Below are 25,286 nucleotides of genomic sequence, written 5' to 3' on the forward strand. Positions count from 1 at the left end.
TAAAGATCGTGTAGTTCCACCCTCTGCCACATGCAGGGCCACCTTCCACCAGCCCAGGTTGCCCAAAGCCCCGTCCAACCTGGCCTTGAACCCTTCCAGGGAGGGGGCAGCCACAGCTTCTCTGGGCAGCCTGTGCCAGGGCCTCACCCCCTCACAGGGAACAATTTCTGCCTTAGATCTCATCTAAACCTCCCCTCCTTCAGTTTAAAAACCATTCCCCCTCATCCTATACCTCTTCCCCCCCCCCCCCCCCCCCCCCCCCCCCCCCCGATCAAGAGTCCCTCCCCCCTTTCCTGTAGCCCCTTTCAGTCCTGGGAAGCCGCTCTAAGGGCAGGAGTAAGCAGCTGTGAGCAGCTCCGGGTTGTCCTACATGGCTGCATGACCTAGTTCAGTCTGACTGGTTCTGGGTGTCTGGTCCTGCTTCTGCCACCACCCTCCAGCTTGGCTCACCCTCCTCCAGCCTTTTTTCCTGGCTTTATTGTCCATCTGCCTTCCCTGCACCCAGGGGGCTGGAGGAACAGCTCTGGAGAGGTGAGCATGGGGACAGCCCAGGGGGAGATGCCATGGTATGGGCACCAGTACAGGCAGCTGCCTGGAAGACTTGAATTGCCTCTGCCAAATTCCTCCCTGGCATGTTGTCACTGTCACTACTTTTCTCACCAGCCAGACAAGCAAACAGGAGCCTCTGGGGCAAAATAACCAAAAAAATCTATAACCTTGCTCACTACCACACGCAAAGCTTTGTGTCTATGACACCCCGATCTCAACTGGAGCATCTAAGCAACAAAGCAAAACGCCTCAGGCAAAGCCAAACTTTGGAGAGCCATCATTAAAGGACAGAAAGCCAAAAGGCAAAGGCATGTCCTCACACTGGAGCCAAGGCCAGGATGAAGCCACCTGGCCAGCTCTTACCCAGCCTTTGAGTTCATGCATGTCTTGCCATGGTCTTTCACTGCAGGTTCACAGCCCAGTGGAGCCCTCAGCATCTTTTCCATCTTACTGGTGCAGATGTGGGGAAGTACTGAGCAGCTATTGCATCTTTATTTGTATTTATCCCTGTTCAGTGTGTGGCTGCAGTCTGTACTGGGGTGGAATCTTCACCCTGGGAACAGAAGGACTCATCTCCCAGGCTTCTTTCTCCTTAGCTCTTCTCCATCCAGAGCTGACACCTCACTGATGCTCACGAGTAAGCTCTCACCCATCTCCAGCCACAGGACACAACCAATCTGGGATTCCCAACCTGAAAATACTTCTGATTTTTCAGAGCCTGTGCTTGAGATGGCATCTCCCAGCAGAGCTCCAGTGATGCCAACCACAGCTATAAGCCTGAAGCATCTTTGCAAATCAAACCTCAAGGCTTTATCTATTAAATTTCATTTCTAAATTAAATGTGTCCTCGTTCTCTGGAAACGAGGCCAGTCTGCATTATTGATCTCCTTTATCACCCACATTGGATGGTCACAGCCAAATTTTGCCTCCAAACCCTTTCCTACCCCAGTACCTGCTCTTGCCCTCTCTGATTTCGAGGGAGGAGTCTCACCTGCACCAGCCCGGAGACGCAAGGGGGAGGAGAAATCACGTCCAAGGGAATTTTGCCAAACAATATCTAGGTTTCTACTACTTACAAGCTGAGATTTTCCAAACACGTACAACTCAGTCAAATCTGGTCTGGCGTGAAATTAGGTGTGATACAAAGCACATGCACCGTGCCAGACATACAGCCCCTACCCCAAAGAATGGTAGGGACGACCCTTTCCAAAGAGAAAGTCTCCCAAAGGCTTCTAATAGGTTTATTTTTAATAATTCTTTTTACAAAAAAAAACAAAAACCAAAACCCAGTATTTCTTCCTCTCATTTCATGCTGTAAACGATTTAATTTAGCACAAAAAGGGACTCTGGAGCAGCCAGATGGTGAGGAACACTTCAACCCATGTGTGTGCATTGGGCCCAGAGGTCCCAGCCTTGCAAACACGGCCTGTAGAATGTCACTTTAAGATTTTTTTTTTTTTTCTCCAAATACAACTGGGAGTTTCTCCAGGTCCCAGGAGTGTTTGGAAGGTTAATTATGCATTTTTCAACCTAGAAGTGGTCTCACCTCAGGCTTGCAGAACACCTCACACTAGCCGTGCCCTGGCTTTAGCAGGCAAAGAGCAGTGGGGCAGGGGACACCCCCCATACCAAGGGAAGCACCAGAAGCTTTATCAGGGAGTTTATCACCCCTCCTGGAGGCACTATTTGGCCTCTTAGGGATGAGATTACAAGGCTCTGCCTGGAAAAGCCTGTTTGACTGGGATCCCTAAGCAGCATCATCTCCTCTTGCTCAGCAAGTTTGAGTTAAAAGGTGGGAATTTCAGCGGGGTTCCTTGAATATCATGGGGTGTTTTTTTTGGCATTCTCTCACTTTTAAGGGTATAGGAAATATCCTCCCTTTCGTTTTTCTATGCATACTGTTCTGCTCAACCACAGAGCATCACCACTGCAGATATACATCTGCAAACAACCTCAGGTTGCTCCTGGGGACCAAAGGCTCAGCTGAAAGAGAAGCCTTCACCCTCCTCCACTTGACTTCCTCCTCTGAAGGAGCACTAGGAGGGTCCGTGCTCTCCTTTTTGAGCTCCTTCATGGTTTCAACACATTTTAACAGGAAGGAGCAGGGATGCTACCTTATTTTCAGAAGAAAAAAACAAAGAGCTCTGCAAAATTTCATCCCAGAAGGGAATTGGAGCAGCAGAGCAGCGCTCCCACTGGGCAGCTCTGGCAGCAGAAGGTGATGGATCTGCTCCAAGGTGCCAGTGAGCACCCACAGGACCTGCAGCCCCCTGACCTGTGTCAGGGCTCAGCACCCAGGGAAGGACACACAGACACTCGCATGGACATGAACCATCCCATTCATTGCAAACAGGCTGATCCCAAAGAACCCCATCCCCAACTAACTCACAGGAGGGGAGGCAAATGGGCACAAAACAACCAAGTAAAACCCCAGGAAAAAAAAAAAAAAAAAAAAAAAAAGGTTTTATTTACTGAATGCTGCAGAAGAAGCCTGGTAAGTTCTGTTCTCGGTCCCGGTGTCCACCGGGAGGTGGAAGGTGCCCTCCGTGGCACAGGAGGAGGAGGTCTGTGGCCAGGCTTGCTTCATCAGAAGTGTAGCTTGAGTGGAGACAGAGAAGAGGTGTCACACAGAGCAATGAAGATACAACTTCCCGCATTTTTGTCACACTTGAACCACTTCCCTGTTCTCTTCCCTCCCCCCCGACCTTTTAAGGACAAACTATCCGTAGGAATTTCACACCGTGGTTCCTCTCGCCCCACCTGCTCCCCATGGAGGGATGGTTTGCCCAGTGCATTGCAGCAAACCAGTTACCTACCCTAAACAACTGGTTTTTTGATCTAAGCCACCTGCGTGAAGATCTACGCCTGGGAGATGTGACCATCCTTCCCCAGGTACCACTGGTCACCTCTGTGCCCAGGGACCAGCAACAGCCCTCCTTGGCCTTGTGTTTCCCAGCCAGAAAACAGGCTGAGCTGGGTGTGCAAGGTATTTTATTCACAGTAAAACTCTTTGAGATGCTTGCATGGCAGGTACCACCAGTGGACAAGGTAACGGTTGCTGTGACCACCCCACCACAGCGTTGGGTGGTCTTTAGAAACTCAGAGAAGGACAGTGAGCAGAAGCAGTGGCTTTGGGCAGGTTGTCCTGTATCCCAGTTGGCAGAAAAGTATTTATGAAGCCAAGTAAAATAATCCAGAAGAATCTCAAGAGCCAAATCTTGTGGGATTTGAGAAGGGACCAACAGAATGCAGTCATTTTGTGGGTCTTAAATTTTCGGAAAGAGGAAAAGGTCTTGTACTAACTGCCATAATGAACCTCTGCATGATGAACCAGCACTGGCTATACCTTTGGCTTATACCCAAACACAGCACCAACTCTCATCGAAGAAGAACCGCCGTTACACCGAAGGCTTTCTGGAGCACATCTACAACCAGGCTCCTTCCCAAAGTTGGTGCCTCTGAGAAAGGCTTAACAGGTCTTTTCCTGGTTTTCTTCTTTTTTTTTTTTTCCCCTGAAACTATGGACCCGTCCTAACTTTTTGTTCCAGACTAATCTCAAATAATTGCCCACGCCATCCTTGGGTAAGTCCCACCACCTCCCAATGGAGTGCATACATCTTTTGAAAGCCTCGGCCAGTTATTACAGCTCGTTGCTCACCAGCTTAACAAGCTCCTTTAGCTGTCATTCTAAAAGAAATAAGCTCCAGGTTTTCCATGTATTGCAGTATGTATTTCACACACCCAGCGACTAAGGAAAGAAAACCAAGTGAGGGTTGATCGATCCTCAGCAAGTGCTTAGTGGTTAGACCTCACTGTGAAGTTGTGGAGGGTGAAGGAGGTAAAACGATGCTGCTGTTGGAATCAAAGAAAATCACCAATTTGTGGCTTCTTTAAAGGTATTTTTTGTGATCACAGAAGGTAGACTGTTGACATGCTCTCTCTACACCAAATTACTGGATTCTCCAAGATCTCTAGAAGGTTGGAGGTCAAGGTATGTCCCTGTTGTCCCCTTCTCCCTGTGCAGATGGTGTTACAGACAGGTATGATTTCCCCAGAGATGTGGTAAAAGGATTTTGGGTCAGATAAGCCAACTCAAGATATCTCTAGAGAATAAAAAGGACATTTGGATAAAAAAGGTAGGATGGAGGCGTGACTTTGTAGGCAGGGAATTGTTTCTGAGAGCAGAACCAGGCAAGGTTGGACAAAGACGATTGGAACAGAAAGAGGAGCTCTTTGGGAGGGACATCACAGCCCACAGGAGAAGGTGGTGGGTTCCTTATCCTCCTGTTGGCCCCAAGGGAGTCACACATGAAGATATTTTAAAGCTCCACTTCGTAACTCCTTCTCCCAAGCAAGTTCCTACCCCCAAGGGGTTCGGCGCTAAGCCCCACAGAAGGGACTTGATGAATTGGTCAGGGCTTGTAAACCTTTCTGCAGCCCAAAGGCAAGAGGAATGATGTTTCAAATCCCTCCATGTCTGCTCAGACTCTTAATTAAACATCTCTGAAGATGAAACTGTAAATTTGGAGTGCCACAGGGCTGGAAGTTGGGGACGAGTGATTGAGGAGGCCGAAGAGGAATCAGCGCTGGTGCCACAGCCCGCACCAGCTGCAGTGCAGGTCCTAGTGGCTGGACACCAGTGCCCAGAGAGAGCAGAGAAGCACTGCTGCAGGGCTTTTGGGCCACCAAAACCTCCTGAGACCACTCTCCTAGTGTGGGACAGAAATATAGGAGCGTGGAGGACACCCAGCAGCGCTGCTTTCCTGGACAGCGTGGTAATCACCAGCCGTGTGGAGATGTTTATGGGTTGGTTGGTGCTCTGCTACTGGAGATGTGGAAACGTGCTCCTCTCTCCTCACCTTCTCCAAGAGAAAACCAGGAGGTTTGTGGGAAGTGAGAGATTCAAGGTGAAATTTCTCCTCCACTCGAGCACTGATCACGTTCTGCTCTGAGCTTGTGCCCTCTCCCAAAGGTTTGCGTGTTATTAAGGATTTCCAAACCACCTTGCTTTATTTTCCATGGTACACTGCACTCCTGAACATTACACTGGAGAGCTAACTCCCAGCACTGGGACAGAAACAGTCTTTCACTTATGCTTTTATTTAAAATCAGATTCATTTTTGTCTCTGGATTTTGCACAGGTTTTAATCTCCAAGACTGATGAGACAATTTATTTAGATGTTATATGAATCCTTCCTCTGCAGTTTCTCCTCTCCACATCAGACCTACGAAAAAATCAAGGTAATTTGGGTCTGAGATATCTGGGAGCTTGCCATAGCTATGCCTGCTCTTTACATTAAATCATGGATCTTTGGAGGATCCATCACTTAAAACTACACAAAAGGTGAACCAAGGAAGCTTCTAAGAACATTAATATCTCCTGGTCCTTTGCAAAAGCTACAATTCACAGAGGTTACAACCCAGCCATGACTATCTAATATCATTTAAGGTTTATCTCCCACCAGTGTTTTCTGGATTTGGTTTAGTCTCTTGCCTGTGCCATTCATTGAGAAATAAAGAGCTTTTATTTGTTATCTGTTGGATCTCTGGCAAATCTAGTAGTGGGAACTGAGCATGGGTCTCTGCAGCACTGGGACTGGTCTGTCTCCCTGCCAACGTGGTAATGTTCAGGACGTATCTTGAGTGGAAAAGAGAAAAAAATGAATCAGAAGTGCCTGAGAAAATTCCGTGAATTAGCTGGGGTACAGAATTGCAACAAAAGGACGAAGCAGATGATGCAGTATATATAGTATATATATTTCTTACTTCCCTCTGCCAAACTTAACTTGTGATGGATATGGCCTTGAGCCTCGTACAAAGTTTGCAATTAGCTTAATTCCCCAGGCAGTCCCATTGCTGTGTGCCTGAGTGCCTCAAAACACTGGGAGCATTTGTTCTTAGAAAGCCCTGCAAGGCTCTCTACAGGATACTCACCCCGAGACACCCAGCTTAGGGGACCCACTGATGTCCCTGAATAGTCGCTGGGCACCTACAGAGGATGGTTCAGAGCACTTACGTGGGGAAAAACGATGCCTATGCTTTCCCCCCAAAGAGCAATGTTTCTCCGGGGAGGTCCCAGAAGCAGGAATGGGGGATCAGAGCCTCCCCCCTGTCCCACAACATCCCCACAGAGATCCCTAAATTCCGAGGCTGATTTTAGAAATATCTGTAGGGGCCCTAAAGTAATGGATACAAAGCATTATTCTCCCCTGCATTATTAATAAACGCAGTTAAGCAGCCTCCATGCGAAAAGTGTGTGCCCTACTTTCAGGAAAATAAAAAGGCATGCTTTAATGAAGGAGGCTAAAACAAAACAACCATCTCAGGAAGACAGAATGCCTGGGAGGGAACATGCACCAGGCTTAATGAAGACATTCTTTTTTTTTTTTTAAATTGGCCTGCCTCGTGTCTCTGCAGTAGAGTGATTTTAGGTGCTCATTTTTACATACTTGAAAGGATTTTTTTTTTTTTTTTTTTTTAATAACACTGTCCTAAATAACCAGGCTTATTGCAAGCATCAGAGTTTGCAATGCTGGTGTTTTGCAGTGATCCTGTAGCCTGCCTTGTGTCTCCTAACAACTGTGGAAAAATGCAACAGGAAAATCACACAAGGCAGAAAGTTGTGTTGTTTCAAGGAACTGGGATAGACAGAAATTCATTCCCTTGCTTGACGAAGCCTCCTTCAGCTGGGCTTTGCAAGCTGTGCAGTGGCTGGCTGTTACCTATGCCTTGGGAAGGGTTGGTTTGAAATAAACTGGTGAAGAATTTATCATCCTTTTGGTGCTCCAACATCAGCAAATATTCAACAGGAACCAGACACAGAGAGGGAGGAACCAAGACTGGTTCCTGGACCAAGAGGACTCTAGACCTCTCTGTGCTCCTCTTCATGCCTCCTTATGCTTCTCTGATTGAGGCAATTACAAAGTTTGAGGTGCTAAATAATTTAATTTTCCATGTGGATCCCAGGGTCTTGGCAACCATGAGGCCAACAGAAGAGCGTGAGCGTGGCATCAGGGACTGTAGTGTGAGTGTTTGCAGGACATCAAGGACGAAAGAGATGGCATTTAAGCAGAAGGTATTTGAAAACTAGACTTTGAAAATGAACCACCACCGATGCACTTCGCTTGGGGTGAACCACACCAAAGGCAGGAGCAGAGGGCAGGCTTCATCTTCGCTTGGTGGTTGATCTCTTGATAAGATTTTGCAGGGAAGCCACGAAAAACTGACAAGATTTGGGGCAAGAGCCACCTAATCAGAGAGAGCTTTTCTGAGGAACACCTTCAGGGTGGACTAGAGAGGGTGACCAAGCTTGTACAGAACAGCTTCTTTCAGATACAACCCACAGATTTAGCAGTCACAAGCAAAGGATGTTCTTCCCATCCTTTTCAACCTCGATTCCAAGTCATATTAAAGGGTACGTTTGCCTGGTTAACCCACATAAGGAGAATCAGATATCCAAGCAGATGAAACCATTTATGATTGCTTTTTTAGTGATTCTGAAGGATTTCTGCCAGCAGGTACCACCCCCCCTCCCAACCCAGCAGGCTTGAAACAGAAGAACCTTGTCAGTGGATGGGATGCTTTTGAGAGCAGCAATTCTGCGGGGAACATACAGCATCTCTTTCTGCAGCGAGGCAGCTAAAGGCTCAACATCTAAAATGCCTTAAAAATACACTGAGAATTAGTCTGCTGTTTCAGAATCAAAGATTTTAAAAATAAAGCTGATCCCCTCTGATTCCCAGTGTGTTTGATGGACGGCATGAACCTCAGCAGCACGTTCTTCTCCGCAGCGGGGTTATTTCCAGCCTCCTGTGTGACAGCAACTGATTCAATTTGAATAAACGCTCTCTGTACCGATACAGATGACTGGTTTTTAACTCAGCCACTGAACCACAGTATTACTTTAACTCGGTTCCATTTAACACAGTTGAGGACACTGCCTGCTCTGTCGCATGTACCCACGGCTGGAATATTTTATGGATCTCATTTTGCATTAGTTGTCTCTCAGAAATTCTTCATACTTCTCCTCGAAGCCTGTTTTCCATAGAGAAGTGACCAACTGACAGTGGGTGCAATGCTGGGAGGTCCTGAGCCTGCGCCTGCTCCCCAGAGTTGTTAATGTGGCATCTTGCCTGAGGCAGAATCAAAAAGCATCAATCAAGAGAAACTGGCAGGGAGTTGCAAGTAGCTTGAAAAAAGCCTGTAAATTTAAGAACTGTCTGTGTCAGGATTGCCTCTGTAGCCTTTGCTCTGCCTCTAAAGATAATGTTGATAGGTGCTGTCCTCACTCACAGAATCACACCAGCTTTTTCTCCACTAACTGGTGCTTGTGCACCCCCAGCTCCTGAGCCGCTGGCCTGAGCCACGTCCACGGAAACATCTTTCCTCCCGGCTGCACACAAAGAAGCTGAGGGCTCTGAACCATGCCTCCTACAAGATAAATCTCCAAAGAGTGGAGAAAAAAAAAATCCCTGCCATGATATTAAATTGCATTGATTTCAAGAGCTGCGTGACCGTTTATGGGGAGGATGGAGGTTTCTGCACAGAAGTTGGGTTGAGAAGCACCAATTTTAATCTTCACCATTTCCTCGGTAATTTAGTGCTTAGCTGTGTTGTCTTACACACCGAAAGTTTTTTTTTTTTGTTCTCAACACAAAATGACCTGTCAGCTTTTTGGGCATTAGGAGAATTCTAATGTGGAAATTATTAAAAGCATTTTTTTAAGACTCCTAAACAGAGAAATGAAATTTAAATGTCGAGATGGCTGCGAAGGCTTTCTTGCTTGAACGTTAAGCTGAGTAACAAAAAGATCTGGTGAGGGGGGACAAAAATGATCAGAGGGTTTGGTGGTTTTTTTTAGAGAAAGCAAGTCGGTAAAGATTAGGATTGCACTTCAGAAGGGAGCATCGGGGGAGTGAACAAAAGGCTGGCTGGCACAAAGAAGATTGACCAGGGTTTTCGTCTCCCCTTTCACATCATGCAAATCTAATGCAACAGACAATTATTTGCATTGCTTTAAAAAAAAAAATAAAATCAGTAATTCAAGCCTTAATTAATCTGCAGAACTGCTTGCTGCAAAGTATTGTAGCAATAAAATACAGCAAGAATCAAAGCACGGGGGAGGTTAAGCATCTTTAATGAAAGAGGGACACCCACAGCCACAGGCACCAGGACAAAGGTAGGGAAAAATCAAAGTGTTCGTGGTTTTGTGCTTATAAAAGCCGCTGACTAACAAGGTTTGGGGCGGATTATTCCATACTGAACAATCACAAGGAAACTTCTGAAGGCCGATCTGGCTGTTTTCAGAGAAGGGAGACCAAGGGTGGATGGACAACCCAGCCCTGGCTGAGCGTGGGGGCTCCTTTCTGCTGGCTGGAGGACACAGGCTGTAGGTGCCACTGCAGGAATGATGGGGCTCAAGAAGGGGTGTCCAAGGGCTCGCTGCTGCCTGCCTCTGCAAACCCCAATTTCCAGGCTTATCCCTGTGTTTCCTTGTTCTCTCTTGGTCTTCTTGACTGTTTCTTCGCTGTCTGGGTTGGGACAGCCACTTCTTTCTCGTCTTTTTTTTTTCTTTTTCTTGTTGTGAGTGTAAGCAACTTTATTCAAGAGGAGGCTTGTCCTCCAGCCCACTCCAGGACCTCCACTTTTACACATTTCTCAATCTATTCCTACTACCCTGACCCAGGCCAAGAAAACAATCCCATAAAACAGCATCCTCCTTCTCTGAGGGTATCTTGACTATGTACCAGAGTTACTTGAGAGAGCATCTACAACCCTCCCTTGGGTTCCTGTTCCTCACGAGCATGAAGGACATCCCAGGCAGGATTTATCTCAAGCTCTCCTGGTAGGAAAGACAAGGCACCCACGGGGAATTTTTCCCCAAAGATGGTCTAAATGTCTTTCTCTCCACTGAACACAGAGGGACCTGGGCTGGAAGGATTAGAGACCTAATGTCTATAGGGCTAAAGGGAACCAAATCTTCCCTAAATGTGGCAATTGCTGCAGCTATTTAAAATACTTTAGTATTTCCTAGTGGGTTTTACTTTCTTATTTTTAATTTGGAAAATTAAACTGAGCTGAAATAACATCTTTCCAGGGGAACGTGTAGATTTCAGAAAGATTTTGCAAAGAAAAGTATTTTGTTTGGAGAGCAACGCAGCATTTCTGGGGGTTGTTTCCATTTGTTTTCTAATAGGAACTCCAGCCTCCCAAGGATGGTGTCTGAGATGTACAAGAAGCAAGATAGATGCCCCAAAAATTCCTTGCCCTGCAGCAATTTGGTGCTCCCTCTCACTTGGGTGTTCCCTTGGCCATCTCCTCACTCAGTGGTAGAGCTCCTGCCAGCAAGGCACAAACAGTGGCTGGGGACAAGTGACATTTCATAATGTCCAGGCCAATACACAGGAACACTGCTGTATTTACATCCCTGGCTGAGCAGGGAGGACGTTGCCAGTCTTTGGCAGGACAAGCCATTAGTAAATTTGTGGATTTTTTTTTTTTTTTTTTTTCTGTGGAGCTCTTTTCATTTTACTCTTTCAGTGTTATATCCTTTAGGGGAATTTGAGGATGGCCAGCACACATCTAGGGGAACAAAACTTGTTTCATATCACACGTTAAGATTTTCAGTGGGAAGAAATGCAGCGAAAGACCCTATCAGAAGCACATAAACCCAACCAAAACACAACAGATCCCTTACAGAATCATCCGCAGTAAATGGCTTTATTTAATAACCTTGCAAAATAACAGTGAATTTAAACTGTGATGTGGCAAAGACAGCACCAAGAACTTTTGGCAATGAAACCCTCATTCCTGCTTCATCAGCCTTGGAAAGCTCCCGAGCTTGGAGATCCACTGATTTTATGACAACTAGGAGACTGAAAACTTGGCAATTCAGAGGAGAAAGGGTTTATCAAGACTGCCACAAAGTCCAGCTTTGTGCTTGTTACACAAGCATCTATTTCACTGCGATGACTACTGAACACTTAGCTGAAAAGGCGGCTTTATTCAGAAGTTTTAAAATCCTGCAGCTCTTTTGAGGCAGCGAAGCATTCAGAATAAACATCTCGGCCAACCAAAAAGCCATGAAGTCAAAACAAAGGGCAAGATATTATTTTTTCATCTCCAATGTGTGCTTGGAAATGGGTGAGCAAGAGATTTTTTCAGGCCTTTTTCATAAAAAAAAAAAAAAAAAAAGTGAAAAAAGGCACAGTTCTGATCTCAGAAATGCTTTTCCAATCAGTTCAGACACTGCCAATTCTTGCACTTGACCTATGTGACCATATTGCTTAAAGAAAACACTCTGATAACACACTACAGCCTAAAAAAACCACAGCTAGTAAATAATGTTCTAAGCACAGACTGGTTTGGGTTGGAAGGGACCTTCAAAGATTGTCCAGTTCCACCCCCCTGCCCCGGGCAGGGCCACCTTCCACTAGCCCAGGTTGCCCAAAGCCCCGTCCAACCTGGCCTTGAACCCTTCCAGGGAGGGGGCAGCCACAGCTTCTCTGGGAAACAAGATCTCAAGATCACTATTAAATAGGAGATTTCCTTTTCTTATAGCTCCTTTTATTTAATTCACTCCAGATAAGAGTTACAGCAGCAGAGCCCATGGATGAGGATTAAAGGGAGGGCAGGGACAGGTGACGTAATAGTGGGGGGCTGCTACAGACCACCCAACCAAGGAAGATGGAGCGCATGAGGCCCTCCGTAGACAGATGGGAGCAGCCTCACGTTCACAAGCCCTGGTCCTCATTGGGAGCTTCCACCACCCTGATATCTTGTTGGAGAGACAACATAGCAGGGCACGAGCAATCCAGGAGGTTCCTGGAATGGATGCGTTGATGGCAACTTCCTTCTCCAAGTGATGGAGGAGCCAACAAGGAGGGGCTGGTGGGGAGTGTGAAGCTCAAGGGCAGCCTTGGCTGCAGTGACCGTGAAATGGTGGAGTTCAGGGTCCTCAGGGCAGTGAGGTGGGCAGCAGCAAGCTCTCTACCTTGGACTTCAGGAGAGCAGGCTTTGGCCTCTTCAGGGAGTGCCATGGGATAAAGCCCTGGAGGGAAGAGGGGCCCAGGAAAGGTGGTTGATATTCAAGCATCACCTCCTTCAAGTGATGCATCCCAACAAAGAAGTCAGATAAGAACGCCAGAAGGCCTGCGTGGATGAACACGGAGCTCCTGGACAAGCTCAAACACAAAAAGGAAGCCAGGAGAGGTAGCCTGGGAGGGACACAGAGAAACTGTTTGAACAACCAGGGATCAGGTTAGGAAGACCAAAGCCCTGAACAGAATTAAATCCAGTCAGGGACTTCAAGGGCAACAAGAAAAGCTTCTATAAATACATCAGTGATAAAAGGAAGACTAGGGAAAATGTGGGCCCCCTCCAGAAAAAAACAGGAGACTTGGTTACCCAGATATGGAGAAGACTGAGGTACTCAATTACTTTTTTGCCTCAGTCTTCACCAGCAAGGGCTCCAGCCACACTGCCCAAGGTGCAGACAGCAAAGGAGAGGACTGGGAGAACAAAGAACTGCCCACTGTAGGAGAAGATCAGGTTTGAGACCATCTAAGGAACCTGAAGAGTTCAAGACCATCTAAAGGGACCTGATGAGATGCATCTGTGGGTCCTGAGGGAACTGGTAGATGAATTGGCCCAGCCACTATCCACTGTATTTGAAAAGGCATGGCAATCTCATAAAGTGACCACTGACTGGAAAAGGGGAAACATAACCCCCATTTTTAAAAAGGGGAAAGAAGGAAGAACCAGGGAACTATAGGCCAGACAGTCTCACCTCTGTGCCCGGCAAGATCCTGGGGTGGATCCTCCTGGATACTGTGCTGCTGCCCATGGAAAATCAGGAGGGGGCTGGTGAGAGCCAACATGGCTTCCCTGAGGGCAAAGCATGCCTGGTGAATTTGGTGGCCTCTACGACGGGGTTACAGCGCTGGTGGATAAGGGAAGAGCCACTGACATCATCAACCTGGACCTGTGCAAAGCGTTTGTCTCCACATCCCTGTCTCTAAATTGGAGAGACGTGGGTTTGATGGATGGAGCACTCGTGGGTAAGGAATTGGCTGGGGGGTCACACTCAGAGTTGTGGTCAGTGGCTCGATGTCCGAGTGGAGAGCAGTGACGAGGGGTGTCCTCAGGGGTCGGGGTTGGCACCGGCACTGTTGAACATCTTTGTTGGGGACATGGACAGTGGGGCTGAGCCCACCCTCAGCCCGTTCCCCCCGACCCCGAGCTGTGTGGGGCGGTGACACGCTGGAGGGAAGGGATCCATCCCGAGGGACCTGGGCAGGCTGGAGAGGGGGGACCCTCTGAACCTCAGGGAGGGCAACAAGGCCGAGGGCAAGGTCCTGCCCAGGGGTCGGGGCAATCCCAGGCACAAACCCAGGCTGGGCCAGGAGGGGCTGGAGAGCAGCCCCAAGGAGAAGGACTTGGGGGCTGGGGTGGAAACTGCCTGTGAGGCAGCCCCGTGCGCTGGCAGCCCAGAAAGGCCCCGTGTGCTGGGCTGCACCCAGAGCAGGGGGGGCACAGGGCCAGGGGGGGATTCTCCCCTCTGCTCCGCTCTGGGAGACCCCCCTGCAGGGCTGGGTCCAGCTCGGGGGCACCAACAGCAGAAGGACACGGACCTGCTCCAGCGGGGCCAGAGGAGCCACGGCGATGCTGGGGGGGGCTGGAGCCCCCCTGTGAGGACAGGCTGGGAGAGTTGGGGGGTTCAGCTGGAGAAGAGAAGGCTCCGGGGAGACCTTAGAGCGGCCCCCCAGGGCTGAAAGGGACTGCAGGAACGGGGGGAGGGACTCGTTATCGGGGGGGGGGGGGGGGGGGGGGGGGGGGGGGGGTAGGGATAGGATGAGGTTTTAAACTCAGAGGGGAGATCTAGATGAGATGTAAGGCAGAAATTGTTCCCTGTGAGGGGGGTGAGGCCCTGGCACAGGCTGCCCAGAGAAGCTGTGGCTGCCCCCTCCCTGGAAGGGTTCAAGGCCAGGTTGGACGGGGCTTTGGGCAACCTGGGCTGGTGGAAGGTGGCCCTGCCCATGGCAGGGGAATTAGAACTCGATGATCTTTGAAGGTCCCTTCCAACCAAACCAGTCTGTGATTATATGATTCCATGATTCTACATTTTGAAACTGCTACTTAGCCCTTGGGTTTCTACCACACTTTGTCATGCCAAGAGGTTCCCATCCCCCAGGTAATTTGGCTGAAAGCAGAGAACTTAACTGCACTTTACAAACTCAAGATCGTTCAGTCCTTCCAAAGGGCTGTTTTCAGTAAAGTCCTTAAATATAGGTTTGACTTCACTTAAATTATTTCCTGAGTGGGGGCCTCAGAGAAGTCTTCAACTCCAAAAAGAAAAAAAAATCTATAAGGGTTTCCAAGTTTGGGTTTAAAAGCATAAAAAAGTAAGTGATTGACTTAGCAGAGCAACTCAAAGATTCCTCATTAAGCACAGAACTTCGTTAGTCTGTGCTGTGGTGAAGACAACTCCTTGTGGACAGGTGGGAATTACTCCATGACTCTTGCTTTGGAGTTATTTCTCTGATTTAAAAAGAGTGGAAGGTTCTCCTTTTTCTGGAATAATGTGTTCTTGCTGGGAGTCATTTGACAGCAGCTCCTCAGATTAATTTACATTCTGTTGTAACCTATGTGAATCTTCTACCATTGGCAGCCCTTGGCTATGAACAATTCCCCCATCTCCCCACCTCATGCAGAAGAGGTGTTCAACCTCAAAGTGATGGACGGGGCATGGGTTTGTATTCATGCCACCCACACGCTTTGCTGCCTTTCTCCTCTCCAGCTCTCTCTGGCCAGGCAGGAAGGTCCTGGACATGTGTGTGTCCTCCATCCAGACATTTCTCTGCATCCACAGAGCAACACGACCAGAGCCGTGGGCTGGGTACGTGTTTGGCCAAGAGACAACAGTGGAAACCAGACAGAAGGAAGATGTGGAGAGATGGTGTTCAACAGCAGGCAAGGGAAGGAGCTTGGCGGTCTGGTCATGGGGTTTTGTCAAAAAAACCCCGTGGCTAATGGAGGAATTCAAACAAGAAATGGTCTTGTGAGTGATAAGGGGAAGCCTCCTTCCAGTGAGAGGAGCGGGAGGAACAAGGGAGATGCCTGACTGGAAAGGTCAGATGTGAAGAGGACAGAAATCGTTGGCTGAGCCAAAAGAGCAGGAAGGCTCTGGACACCAAGAAGGAATGAAGTGGGCGTTGTTTCTGTAAATAAAGACAAGTATGAGCAAGAGGGAGGCAAAGAGGGGGATGACACAGTTAAAGCAGTGGGCTGGGAAAATTACTTTTGTCCCAGCTCTCTGGAAGGATGGAGGGGAACTTGCCAAGGTTGGAGATGGCAGAGAGAGCAGAGCCCCGGGGTGGGGGCTGAGCTACGGGGGATGAACACATTACCCATCAGCCTGGCTGGCAGGATGGTTCAGAGGAACTGCAATGGAGGATGCAAAAAAGCACGTGGCTGGTGGGGAAAATGAAGATTTCCCTGAAAAATTAAGACCTTGTACCTCCAAGTAAGTTTTCCCATAGATAGATGGGGAGTAGTGGAGAAGGGAATAAAGGACAGAGCTTGGCCAAGCTTTCATGGAAGGTGGGAAGAGGCAGATGACAAATACGTCCCGGTGGACACATTGCAGCAGAGGTAGAAAACAACTGGCCAAACTGGGAAAGCCAAGGGAAAACAAGATTTTATGAATAAAAGTGCAGCTGGTGCTGTCAAAGATAACCAGCGCACCAAGGCTGAGGCAGGAGAGTTCCTGAGTTTGGGCAGGAAGAGCTTGCTGCATCTTTGGAAGAGCTATTTTGGGGCGATGTGAAGGGCAGGAGCTGGCCAGAAGAAGACACTAGGACAGACCCAGAGTCCATCGGTGACACAGGCAAGCAGGGGACAGTAAAGACACAGCATGGGAGATCCAGACACCAAACACGACATGGTTGCTGACATTTCTGCATCTATGACATGGAAGGAGGAGAGAAGGACAAGCAGGGGGAAAGGGAAGGCAATCTCGGGGAGATAGCAGTATTCAGAATATATTAAAAGCCATCAGTGCACAGGTATCACAGTGATGAGGATTGTAAAATTCCTGGGATTAGTATTAAAATATAATTCGTGGCTCAAAAGTACTTTGCAACACAAATATTCCCAATGGAGGGTGTGAAGTTAATGGCAGAGTTAGGAAGGGAAGAGCTTAACACAACGCCCCTTTCCTGGAAAGTCTTTGCTGACAAGCACACAGAAACTGCTGGGTTTTGTACACTGAGCAGCAAAAGGTAAATCCTCCTGCATGCTTCAACATGCCCGCTCTCGTCTCCATACACAGATTTTTCTACCTGGGGCGTAGCCGGGGCTGCTGGTTGGATACATGTTTGGGTTGTAGGCTGGGGCAGCGGTGGGATAGCCCGTTGGATAACCTGCAATGAGAAAAAGAAAATAAAGAGAAATTGCAGTTTTGTCAACAGAGAGAAAGAAGAGGACAGCATCCCTGGCAAGCAATAAACAACCTGTGGGAGCAAAGAGACCATCGGCACAGCTGAGAGGTAAAGCACAGATGTGCTCTCAGTTGGCCAGGGTATAGGAAGGACTGTGGATGTACTCAACAGACTTACACATGACATCAGTATTTCATCTTTATTCCTCTAGAAAACAAGGACAATAACCAGAATGCAGAACAAAGGAATGTTCAATGTGCTCTGAAGGAAGCTACTAAGAAAATACACACACTGAACGCAGAATTCAGCTGTGAAAACCCACCAGCACAGCTGTTTTTCCTGGCTGCTTGCAGCCATCGTAGCACTTTGCATTCTAACAGCAGAGCTCAGCACCCAGCCCCAGTCCTCGGTGCTCAGCACTTCCACTAACCAGAGCTTCTTGCTGAAGGGAAGGTAGAGACGTTGCATGAAAACATGCCAGTCCTCATATTCACTCATGGCTGCACAACTGCCATCCCTGGGGGGGACGCCATTACCTGCCAGGCCACCTGGAAGGAACACGCACGGCAGCTCGTACCCTTTGAAGCCGCACGAGGTTTTAATAGGTACTTTAGAAAAGGCTGCAGAGCATGTTCAGCTCTCATCATCTTCACTCGGAGCGGTCATAGGGAGTTCAGGGGAAATCATCTAAGCAGCCAGCTACGTCGAGGCCTGGAAATCACTGTACGCTGCAGACCCAAGTCCCTGTGTGCATCCACACACAGTGCAGATGTCATGCACCAAACTCTTAATTCATTAGAAGTTCTTGTCCTCCATGAAGACCACAAAGGACACACACACACCTTGGTGAGCCCCATTTTGCTTTTGTTTACTGCCCTACTTCCATTTCACAGAATCCCAGAATGATCTGGATTGGCAAAGCCCTTGCAGCTCCTCCAGCCCAACCATGACCCTCCCCCTGACCCTTCCCAACTCCCCCAGATCCCTCAGCGCTGGCTCAGCCCGACTCTTCAACCCCTCCAGGGATCCCGGGGACTCCCCCCTGCCCTGGGCAGCCCATTCCAACACCCAACAGCCCCTTCTGCACAGAAATCCTTCCTCAGAGCCAGCCTGACCCTGCCCTGGGCAGCTTGAGGCCATTCCCTCGGGGCCTGGCGCTGGGGCCTTGGCTCCAGAGACTCATCCCCCCTCTCTGCCCCCTCCTGGCAGGGAGTTGCAGAGGGCCAGGAGGTCTCCCCTCAGCCTCCTCTGCTCCAGACTGAACCCCCCCAGTTCCCCCAGCCGCTCCCCAGCAGACCTGTGCTCCAGACCCTGCCCCAGCTCCGTTGCCCTTCTCTGGCCACGCTCGAGTCATTCAATGGCCTTTTTGGGGTGAGGGGCCCAAAACTGAACCCAGGAATCGAGGGGCGGCCTCCCCAGTGCCGAGCCCAGGGCTCAGATCCCTTCCCTGGCCCTGCTGGCCACGCCAGTGCTGACACAAGCCAGGATTACGTTGCCCTCCTTGGCCCCCTGGGCACACTCTGGCTCATATTCAGCCAGCTATCAGTCAACACCCCCAGAACTGGGAAGACTTCCATTTCTTGGAAAGTCTTCCCAACTGAAAACGATAACACTCAAGTAACTCCAACCCTCCTTATATGCTCCTGTGTAAATCCCTCCGACAGACCGAATGGGACCTGTTAATCTTCCTTTGCTGGTGGAGAGTTTGGTTTTGCTGTGGTGAAGCTGCCTCGTTTATCTCTGCATCTCGTTGGCCGTTGTCCCAGAGCAGAGCCAACCCAACGGCAGATAAAATGACCCTTGGAGAGTCTTTCCATGCCAAACTCCACTGACGCTGTCTGCTGGTTGCCAGCAAAGGCTGGAAAGTGGTAATTAGCAGTCAATTCACACCCCATCTTTGTTTTTGTTTTATTAAATAAAAGCCAGTGTGGGTCTTTCCTCCCCATTTCTGAGCAGCAAGACAAACACATTGCAATCTCTCCCTCCCGTGCCCCAAAGCTCACTGCGTTTCGACTACATGCAGATTTCTGAAACCTGGCACCCAGCACACAGCCGACCACTGCGGCAAAATTTTGAGGTTCATTTGAATAAATCTAATTCAACAATCATGACCACTGTACTGGAATAAATGACTCTATGTTCTACCCTCTCACTTTCATCACTGATATATTTGGCTTCTAAATCAGGTTAATTAAAAATTGCTGTAGTTAATGTTGGATAAGCAGCAGTTTAACAGATTTTTTTTTTTTTTTTTTAGGCTACATAAAACTATGTTGTCATTGTACTCAGGAATATATACAGCCTTTTAGCAATCAAGAAGCTCCTCTGAAAGTTATTTGCAGATCCAGTGATTGCAAGCAGAACATTAATGATGAAGATCTTAAATCAGAAATATCCCTGCCTACTCTCTGCTTCATTAGAAGATAAGCATTTCTTTTCCAGTATATTCATCGCTCCAAGGTCCTCCCCGTTGCCTGCTTGACTTTGAAGATCCCACTTTGCCTCCTCACCAGCCTGGCTAGGGGTGTTAAACCAATTCCAGCTCACTTCTTGACCACACCAAGCCTATTTTCCCTATAATTCTCTCAACCGTGTTTCTACACAGGGTTCTACCTCCTCGTCACACAGTTTAGTAACCAATGGCTGTACGTGTGTGCCATGGTGCTGGGAAGTCCCTTGCTCATCACCTAGGGATGGGATCTGGATGATAGCCTCTTGGGGCACCAAGAGGTTCTTCTGGTCTTTACTGATGGTTAATTCCCCCATATAAGTCCCGAATCCCATGAACTGCTGCAGTAGTCCTTAACAGTCCTTAACTAATAGTCCTTAAGTCAACAACCATGACAAACATAGTCCTGTGTGGCTTCATACAGCAAATGCTTCATCTGTGGCCTCTGAGCTACCACCAGCACACACACACTATCAAATTCAGCAAAAAAACCCTTCTTTTACTCGGGCCAAAATTTTCAACATTAGGTTTATACATAAAAAACAAGCCTGAAATAAATCAGACCACTTTCAGACCACAGAAAACTGTAGCTTTGGGTAAGCTTTTCCATCCAGCCAATTATTGAAAGACTTCATGGTTATTTCAGGCAGATGGAGACAACTGTATATTTAGGTCTTCTTTCTCTTTTTTTGGGTTTAACTTCTGCTTGGTAGGACTGCATTTTGCTTACTGTGGTATCTTTTGTTGTTCCGAAAGAAAGTTATGGCCACTTTCAGAATAATTTCATTTCAGATAAATACCGTTTCTATCCAGGAAGTTTTAATAGCTTCGGATGCAAAAAGATGCAGCCAGCCCTGCTCTACTCTATCTTCCACTTTGATCTCATAAACTTTGATAAGTGCCGACCTCCGGCAAGAAAACTTGTCCTTTCTGTTTCAAGGGGAAATGGAGATGAGAAAGGTGCAGGAAAATTAATGTGGTTTGCTCCTTTTTTGGACATACTGAAAGATAAGCAAGTAGCTGAATCTGGGGCAATTTGTGCCAGGGGAAACGTGCTTGAAAATTCCCAGTGCTCAGAACCCACTGGGTTTAAAAATACTTGAGTTTGTTTATACCTTATTTGGTTTTGAGCCGTTAGGATTTATGTTGGCTCTTCTTCATCCCCCAAATGACCACAACCAAGCTTCCTCAGGAAAGCAAAAGCTGCCGTCCCCGTGATGGTCCCCATGTCGCACATCCCCTGAGGTACAAGACAAAGCCTGGGTCCAACAACCAGGGATGAGCTCGGGAGAGGTGGCAGCACCAAAGGGTCTGGCATCCTGCTCTGATTTTCCTCCTGGACACTCTAAGAGACCTCCTGTAAACCCCTGGTCCTACCACTGACCCTGCTCCCCTCCTGCCACATCTATCTTGACTCTTCACCTTAAATCAAAAATAACAGCAAGAGTGCTGCTAATCTTCATGGGCTTCCTGCTGGAGACATGAAAATGTCAGGGAGAGAAAGAAAATATCCTTTTACTTTCTACTTGTACAGATCTTCACATGATGGGACCCTGTCTCTGCTGGGGCTTGGGGCCTTATTACAGCAATGATGCAGAAGGAAAGAAAACGAGATGAAAACGTATTGAACAAAATTTATTAGATTCCTCACAGAAGAAATCAGAAGTTGTTTTCTTGCTTTATTTTAATTTAATATCGTCTCCACAATCAATAGGAAAAGGAAAGCCAGTGTTCATTTAATGTTCTCCCCAAGGAAAATATACAGCACTCCAGCTCTGAGAAGCACTAACTGAACTGCTTTAAAAATTACGACGCAATAACTGACTCGGCAAAGCAAAGAGCACACGGGGCTGCATCAAGTAGGTATTTTAAAGCCGCCTTTAATTTTTCATGTCTTTCTAAATGTTTCTATACCATTATTTCCAGCTCTGCTCGCCCCTGTCCTCTTTGGTGCAATGCGACTTCTGATTAATGGCTTTTAGACCACAAGGCCCAGCTACCTGCCCCCAATTTTTAACACGCACACCTTTAGGAGATGCACTAGTAAAGGAGGTTATGAAATAAATTTTAAAAAGAGTGGCACGCAGAGCCTTCAAATACGTTTAACCACCAGCTTTGTTTAGCCCAGGCTCCTTTGTGATTATACTCAGAACGCCCATAATAAAGCAGTTAGCTTATATTTCCAGCTATATATATTTTACTGCCTGCATGCAAGACAGATGAGTGTGTAACTGTATACACAAGCTCACCGCAAGCCTCCTCTGTATGACACAAGAAATGGTTGGATGGAGCATTTAAGACAGCTCTTTCCATCCTGGCAGCTTTCTGGAATTGCGTGTTCCTGGTCCCAAGGTACCGAGCAACTGCACGACCACTCCGCTGTGGTTGTTCCGTACGTCAGCACAGCAAAAAAATGCTGAATTACTGGGGAGAAATGAGACGGCAGGAGAAAAAAATCAGAGATGTCAGCAGGCAAAGGGCTGCCCTCGGAGGTAAGGCTAGCAGCAGGGTGGGAAGGATTAAAGAATCAAAGGGGCAGCGATAGAGGGGAAGGGTTTATCTGGGCTCTCTCCAGGATTAATTTGGTATTCTCTTTCATTCACGTTGGCGTTTGAAATTCAGAATCCTCATACCCAACCCCAGGTGCAAACTGGCTTGTCCTTCCCACCAACCTCTGGAAAAACCTTGGGACACCCTGTAGGTCAGCACTGCCAGGCTCCAGAGGACCGGGCACAAGGGACAAAGTGACATGAAAACCCCACGGCAAAGGCACAGGGAGCCTGCCCAATTTTTTTTTCTGCCAGCCGTGAAATTCCTAATGAAAGCTCAGCTGGTGTTCCGCTGAACTCACTCCCACCCCAAGCCCCTACCTCAAGTACCTGGGCACTACAGAAGACACCCGCAGCAAGTTTCAGAGGGCAGCACCCAATTCAAAAGTCTCCTCTCCATTTTTTCTGCTTCCTCTCAAGAAGATTCCAGCATACAATGCCTAAGCCATAATCTGCCACAAATGAGCAACCTCCATCCACAGAATTATCAAATCACAGACTGGTTTGGGTTGGAAGGACCTTAAAGATCATCCAGTTCCAACCCCCCTGCCCCGGGCAGGGCCACCTTCCACTAGCCCAGGTTGCCCAAAGCCCCGTCCAACCTGGCCTTGAACCCTTCCAGGGAGGGGGCAGCCACAGCTTCTCTGGGCAGCCTGTGCCAGGGCCTCACCCCCCTCACAGGGAACAATTTCTGCCTCAGATCTCATCTAAATCTCCCCTCTGAGTTTAAAACCTCATCCTATCCCTACCCCCCCACCCCCCCGATGACGAGTCCCTCCCCCCGTTCCCGCAGCCCCTTTCAGCCCTGGGGGGCCGCTCTAAGGTCTCCCCGGAGCCTTCTCTTCTCCAGCTGAACCCCCCAACTCTCCCAGCCTGTCCTCACAGGGGGGCTCCAGCCCCCCCAGCATCTCCGTGGCCTCCTCTGGCCCCGCTGGAGCAGGTCCGTGTCCTGCTGTTGGCGCCCCCGAGCTGGACCCAGCCCTGCAGGGGGGTCTCCCAGAGCGGAGCAGAGGGGAGAATCCCCCCCTCGTCCTGCTGTCCACACTGCTCTTGATCTTTTGCTGCAGCCCAGGGTATGGCTGGCTTTGTGGCCTGCAAGCGCACACTGCCAGCTCATGTCCAGTTTTTCATCTACCATTATCTCCAGGTCCTTCTCCTTTATCCTTTATTCCCAACCTGTATGGATACTAGGGGTCGTCCCCACCCATGGGCAGGAGGGTTGACCTTGTTGACCCTCATGAGGTTCACATGGACCCACTCTTCAACCTTCTCCAGGTATTTCTCGATGGTAGCCTTTCCCTACACAATATCACTCCAATCCAGATTTGAAAAAATTGAGTGAATTTACAAAAAGACAAAGCTGCAGATCCAGTATTACCATAGTCTGTGACAATGAAGACCCCCCTTAGATTAACCAGCATCTTAGTCAGGCTGTGAGCCTGCCTCCATAAACTTCGGGGTCCAGTCCTGGAGCTCTGGAGACACCGACATGTGGTACCAAGCAGGGATTGGGCCACATTTCCCCCCAGATTTCATTAATGTTTCTAACTGTGTCAACCTACTGTGCATATTCCTTACACCCATCTGACAGAGCCTTCTGAAAGCACACTATAAACCTTGATATACGGTAAGATTCATGCCCTCCTGTCCTCGTGTTTCTGGATTTGTGCTCTCCTTGGTGTACAAACATCACAAAAGTCACATCCAAGAGACAGCTTAAAAACTGCTGTGGACTTCAGGGGACCTTCCCCAGGGCTCTGCCTCTCATTTCTTCCCTCCAGCCCTGCCGAAATGGAGACACAACCCCACTGTCTGCACAGCTGGTGTGTACAGACATAAAAACATGGAGCAGACAGAGCACTTGAGAGTACTTAGAAAATTAATCAATACGGTGACCTGAACCTGTTACGCTGAACTGGTCTGGTTATCACATTCCAGAGTCCTTCTCAAAAGGAGCTCTCTGGTTTGGAGCAGCCCAAACTCAAGATGCGCACCCAGGGTTTGGCATTTGCCAGCAGCACCTACCATAACCCATCCACCCGCAATTTCACATATGGGTGAGCTTCCAGCTTTAGCTCACAACCAAAACTGTCAGGAGCATCTAAATAACATACCAGCCAATGCGGCACTGAACATCCACAAGTGCAAGGTCTCTGCAGGGCTTAGGCACTCGTAAAACTCTTGTAAAGCGATTTGCTTCTCTTTGGCTGGAGAGCCCAGGTGGTTTGGCCCATGTTTCAACCTTCCAGCAGTGATCGGGTGAATGAATTGCCACGTACAACACTGACTTCCAAAATGTGCCATTTAATTTTTCAGGAATAGTTTCCTTTGGCCATTATCTGATTAGGGCTTAAATTGCTACAAGCAGCCTAAATTAATTTACAAGACAAAATGCTCTCCTTCATTCTTTCTCCTAGCAAGTCTTGGCTGTATCACAAGGATTTTTACAGGGACAGATAATAAAGTCCCTTATCTAACTGCGGGACAAGGCACTATAAGACCACACTTCAACTCGTTGAACCCCTGCCACCAAGGGCTTCAGCTCACTGTTGCTCAGACACTATCTCAAGAGCTCATTAACTACCAACATTCAACAGACTAAAAAGCCAGAAAATCACACAAAACTGTCCGTATTGTGTCATTCATTGCTTCAAGGCAGATAAATTCAAGGGACCATTTTACTAATTCTCCCTTTTAAATCCCTAAAACACCGTATGCCAGTTTGTTTCTGCTGAGCGATAGTTTTGAAGCTACAACAGGTCCAGGAACATTTTGTCTTTGCAATCTCTTCAGGTCAGCCATATGAAGCCAAAGTATTTTCACATGCAAAATACTTTCATGTAATATTTCAAGCTAACCCACCATTTCTCATTCTTTAGTGCTTAGACCTCACAAACTCTTCATAAACAGTATTTATGAGTAAATTCTCAGGACAGAAACATGAGAAACTTCAATGTCTTTGACTTCACCCTGCTGTAAATCCGTTCCCTTTAGATTGGGAATTTTAAAAAGTCACATTATGTGACACAAACAGGAAAATTCGGTGCTTGAGGAATTACTCCAAAGATGAGAAATTAGAGAGCAGACTCTACAAATACTTCCTGGCAGAGCTCTGACAAAGCCTCCACCAGCCAGGCTTGCAGCAATGTTCTTAAACGTTGACTGCCAGTAGCAATGAAACCCCAAAATGCACCTAATTATGGGATGATTGGGGGGCACAGAGAAAATAGGTGAGAAGGACCTCTGTGAAGTAATTGCGCACTGGAAACCAAGCCTCTAGAGATGGAGAGCTACAGCGTT

At 48.0% G+C, this 25,286-nt stretch overlaps 1 protein-coding gene across 3 annotated transcripts in view; it reads right to left on the minus strand.

Annotated features, from left to right (window-relative positions):
* The window catches only part of FAM168A (family with sequence similarity 168 member A), a 221,707-nt gene that overhangs the window by 16,494 nt on the left and 179,927 nt on the right, over window positions 1-25,286 (minus strand). For all 3 annotated transcript variants that reach the window (XM_074918970.1, XM_074918981.1, XM_074918959.1), the window contains 2 exons: window positions 16,890-16,970; window positions 3,022-3,147 (listed from right to left, as the gene is read on the minus strand). In XM_074918970.1, the coding sequence (XP_074775071.1) occupies window positions 3,022-3,147; window positions 16,890-16,970 (207 nt within the window). The remainder of the gene's footprint in view (window positions 1-3,021; window positions 3,148-16,889; window positions 16,971-25,286) is intronic.

The sequence above is a fragment of the Athene noctua genome, chromosome 1 (assembly GCF_965140245.1).
Source record: "Athene noctua chromosome 1, bAthNoc1.hap1.1, whole genome shotgun sequence".
Taxonomy (NCBI): Eukaryota; Metazoa; Chordata; class Aves; order Strigiformes; family Strigidae; genus Athene; species Athene noctua.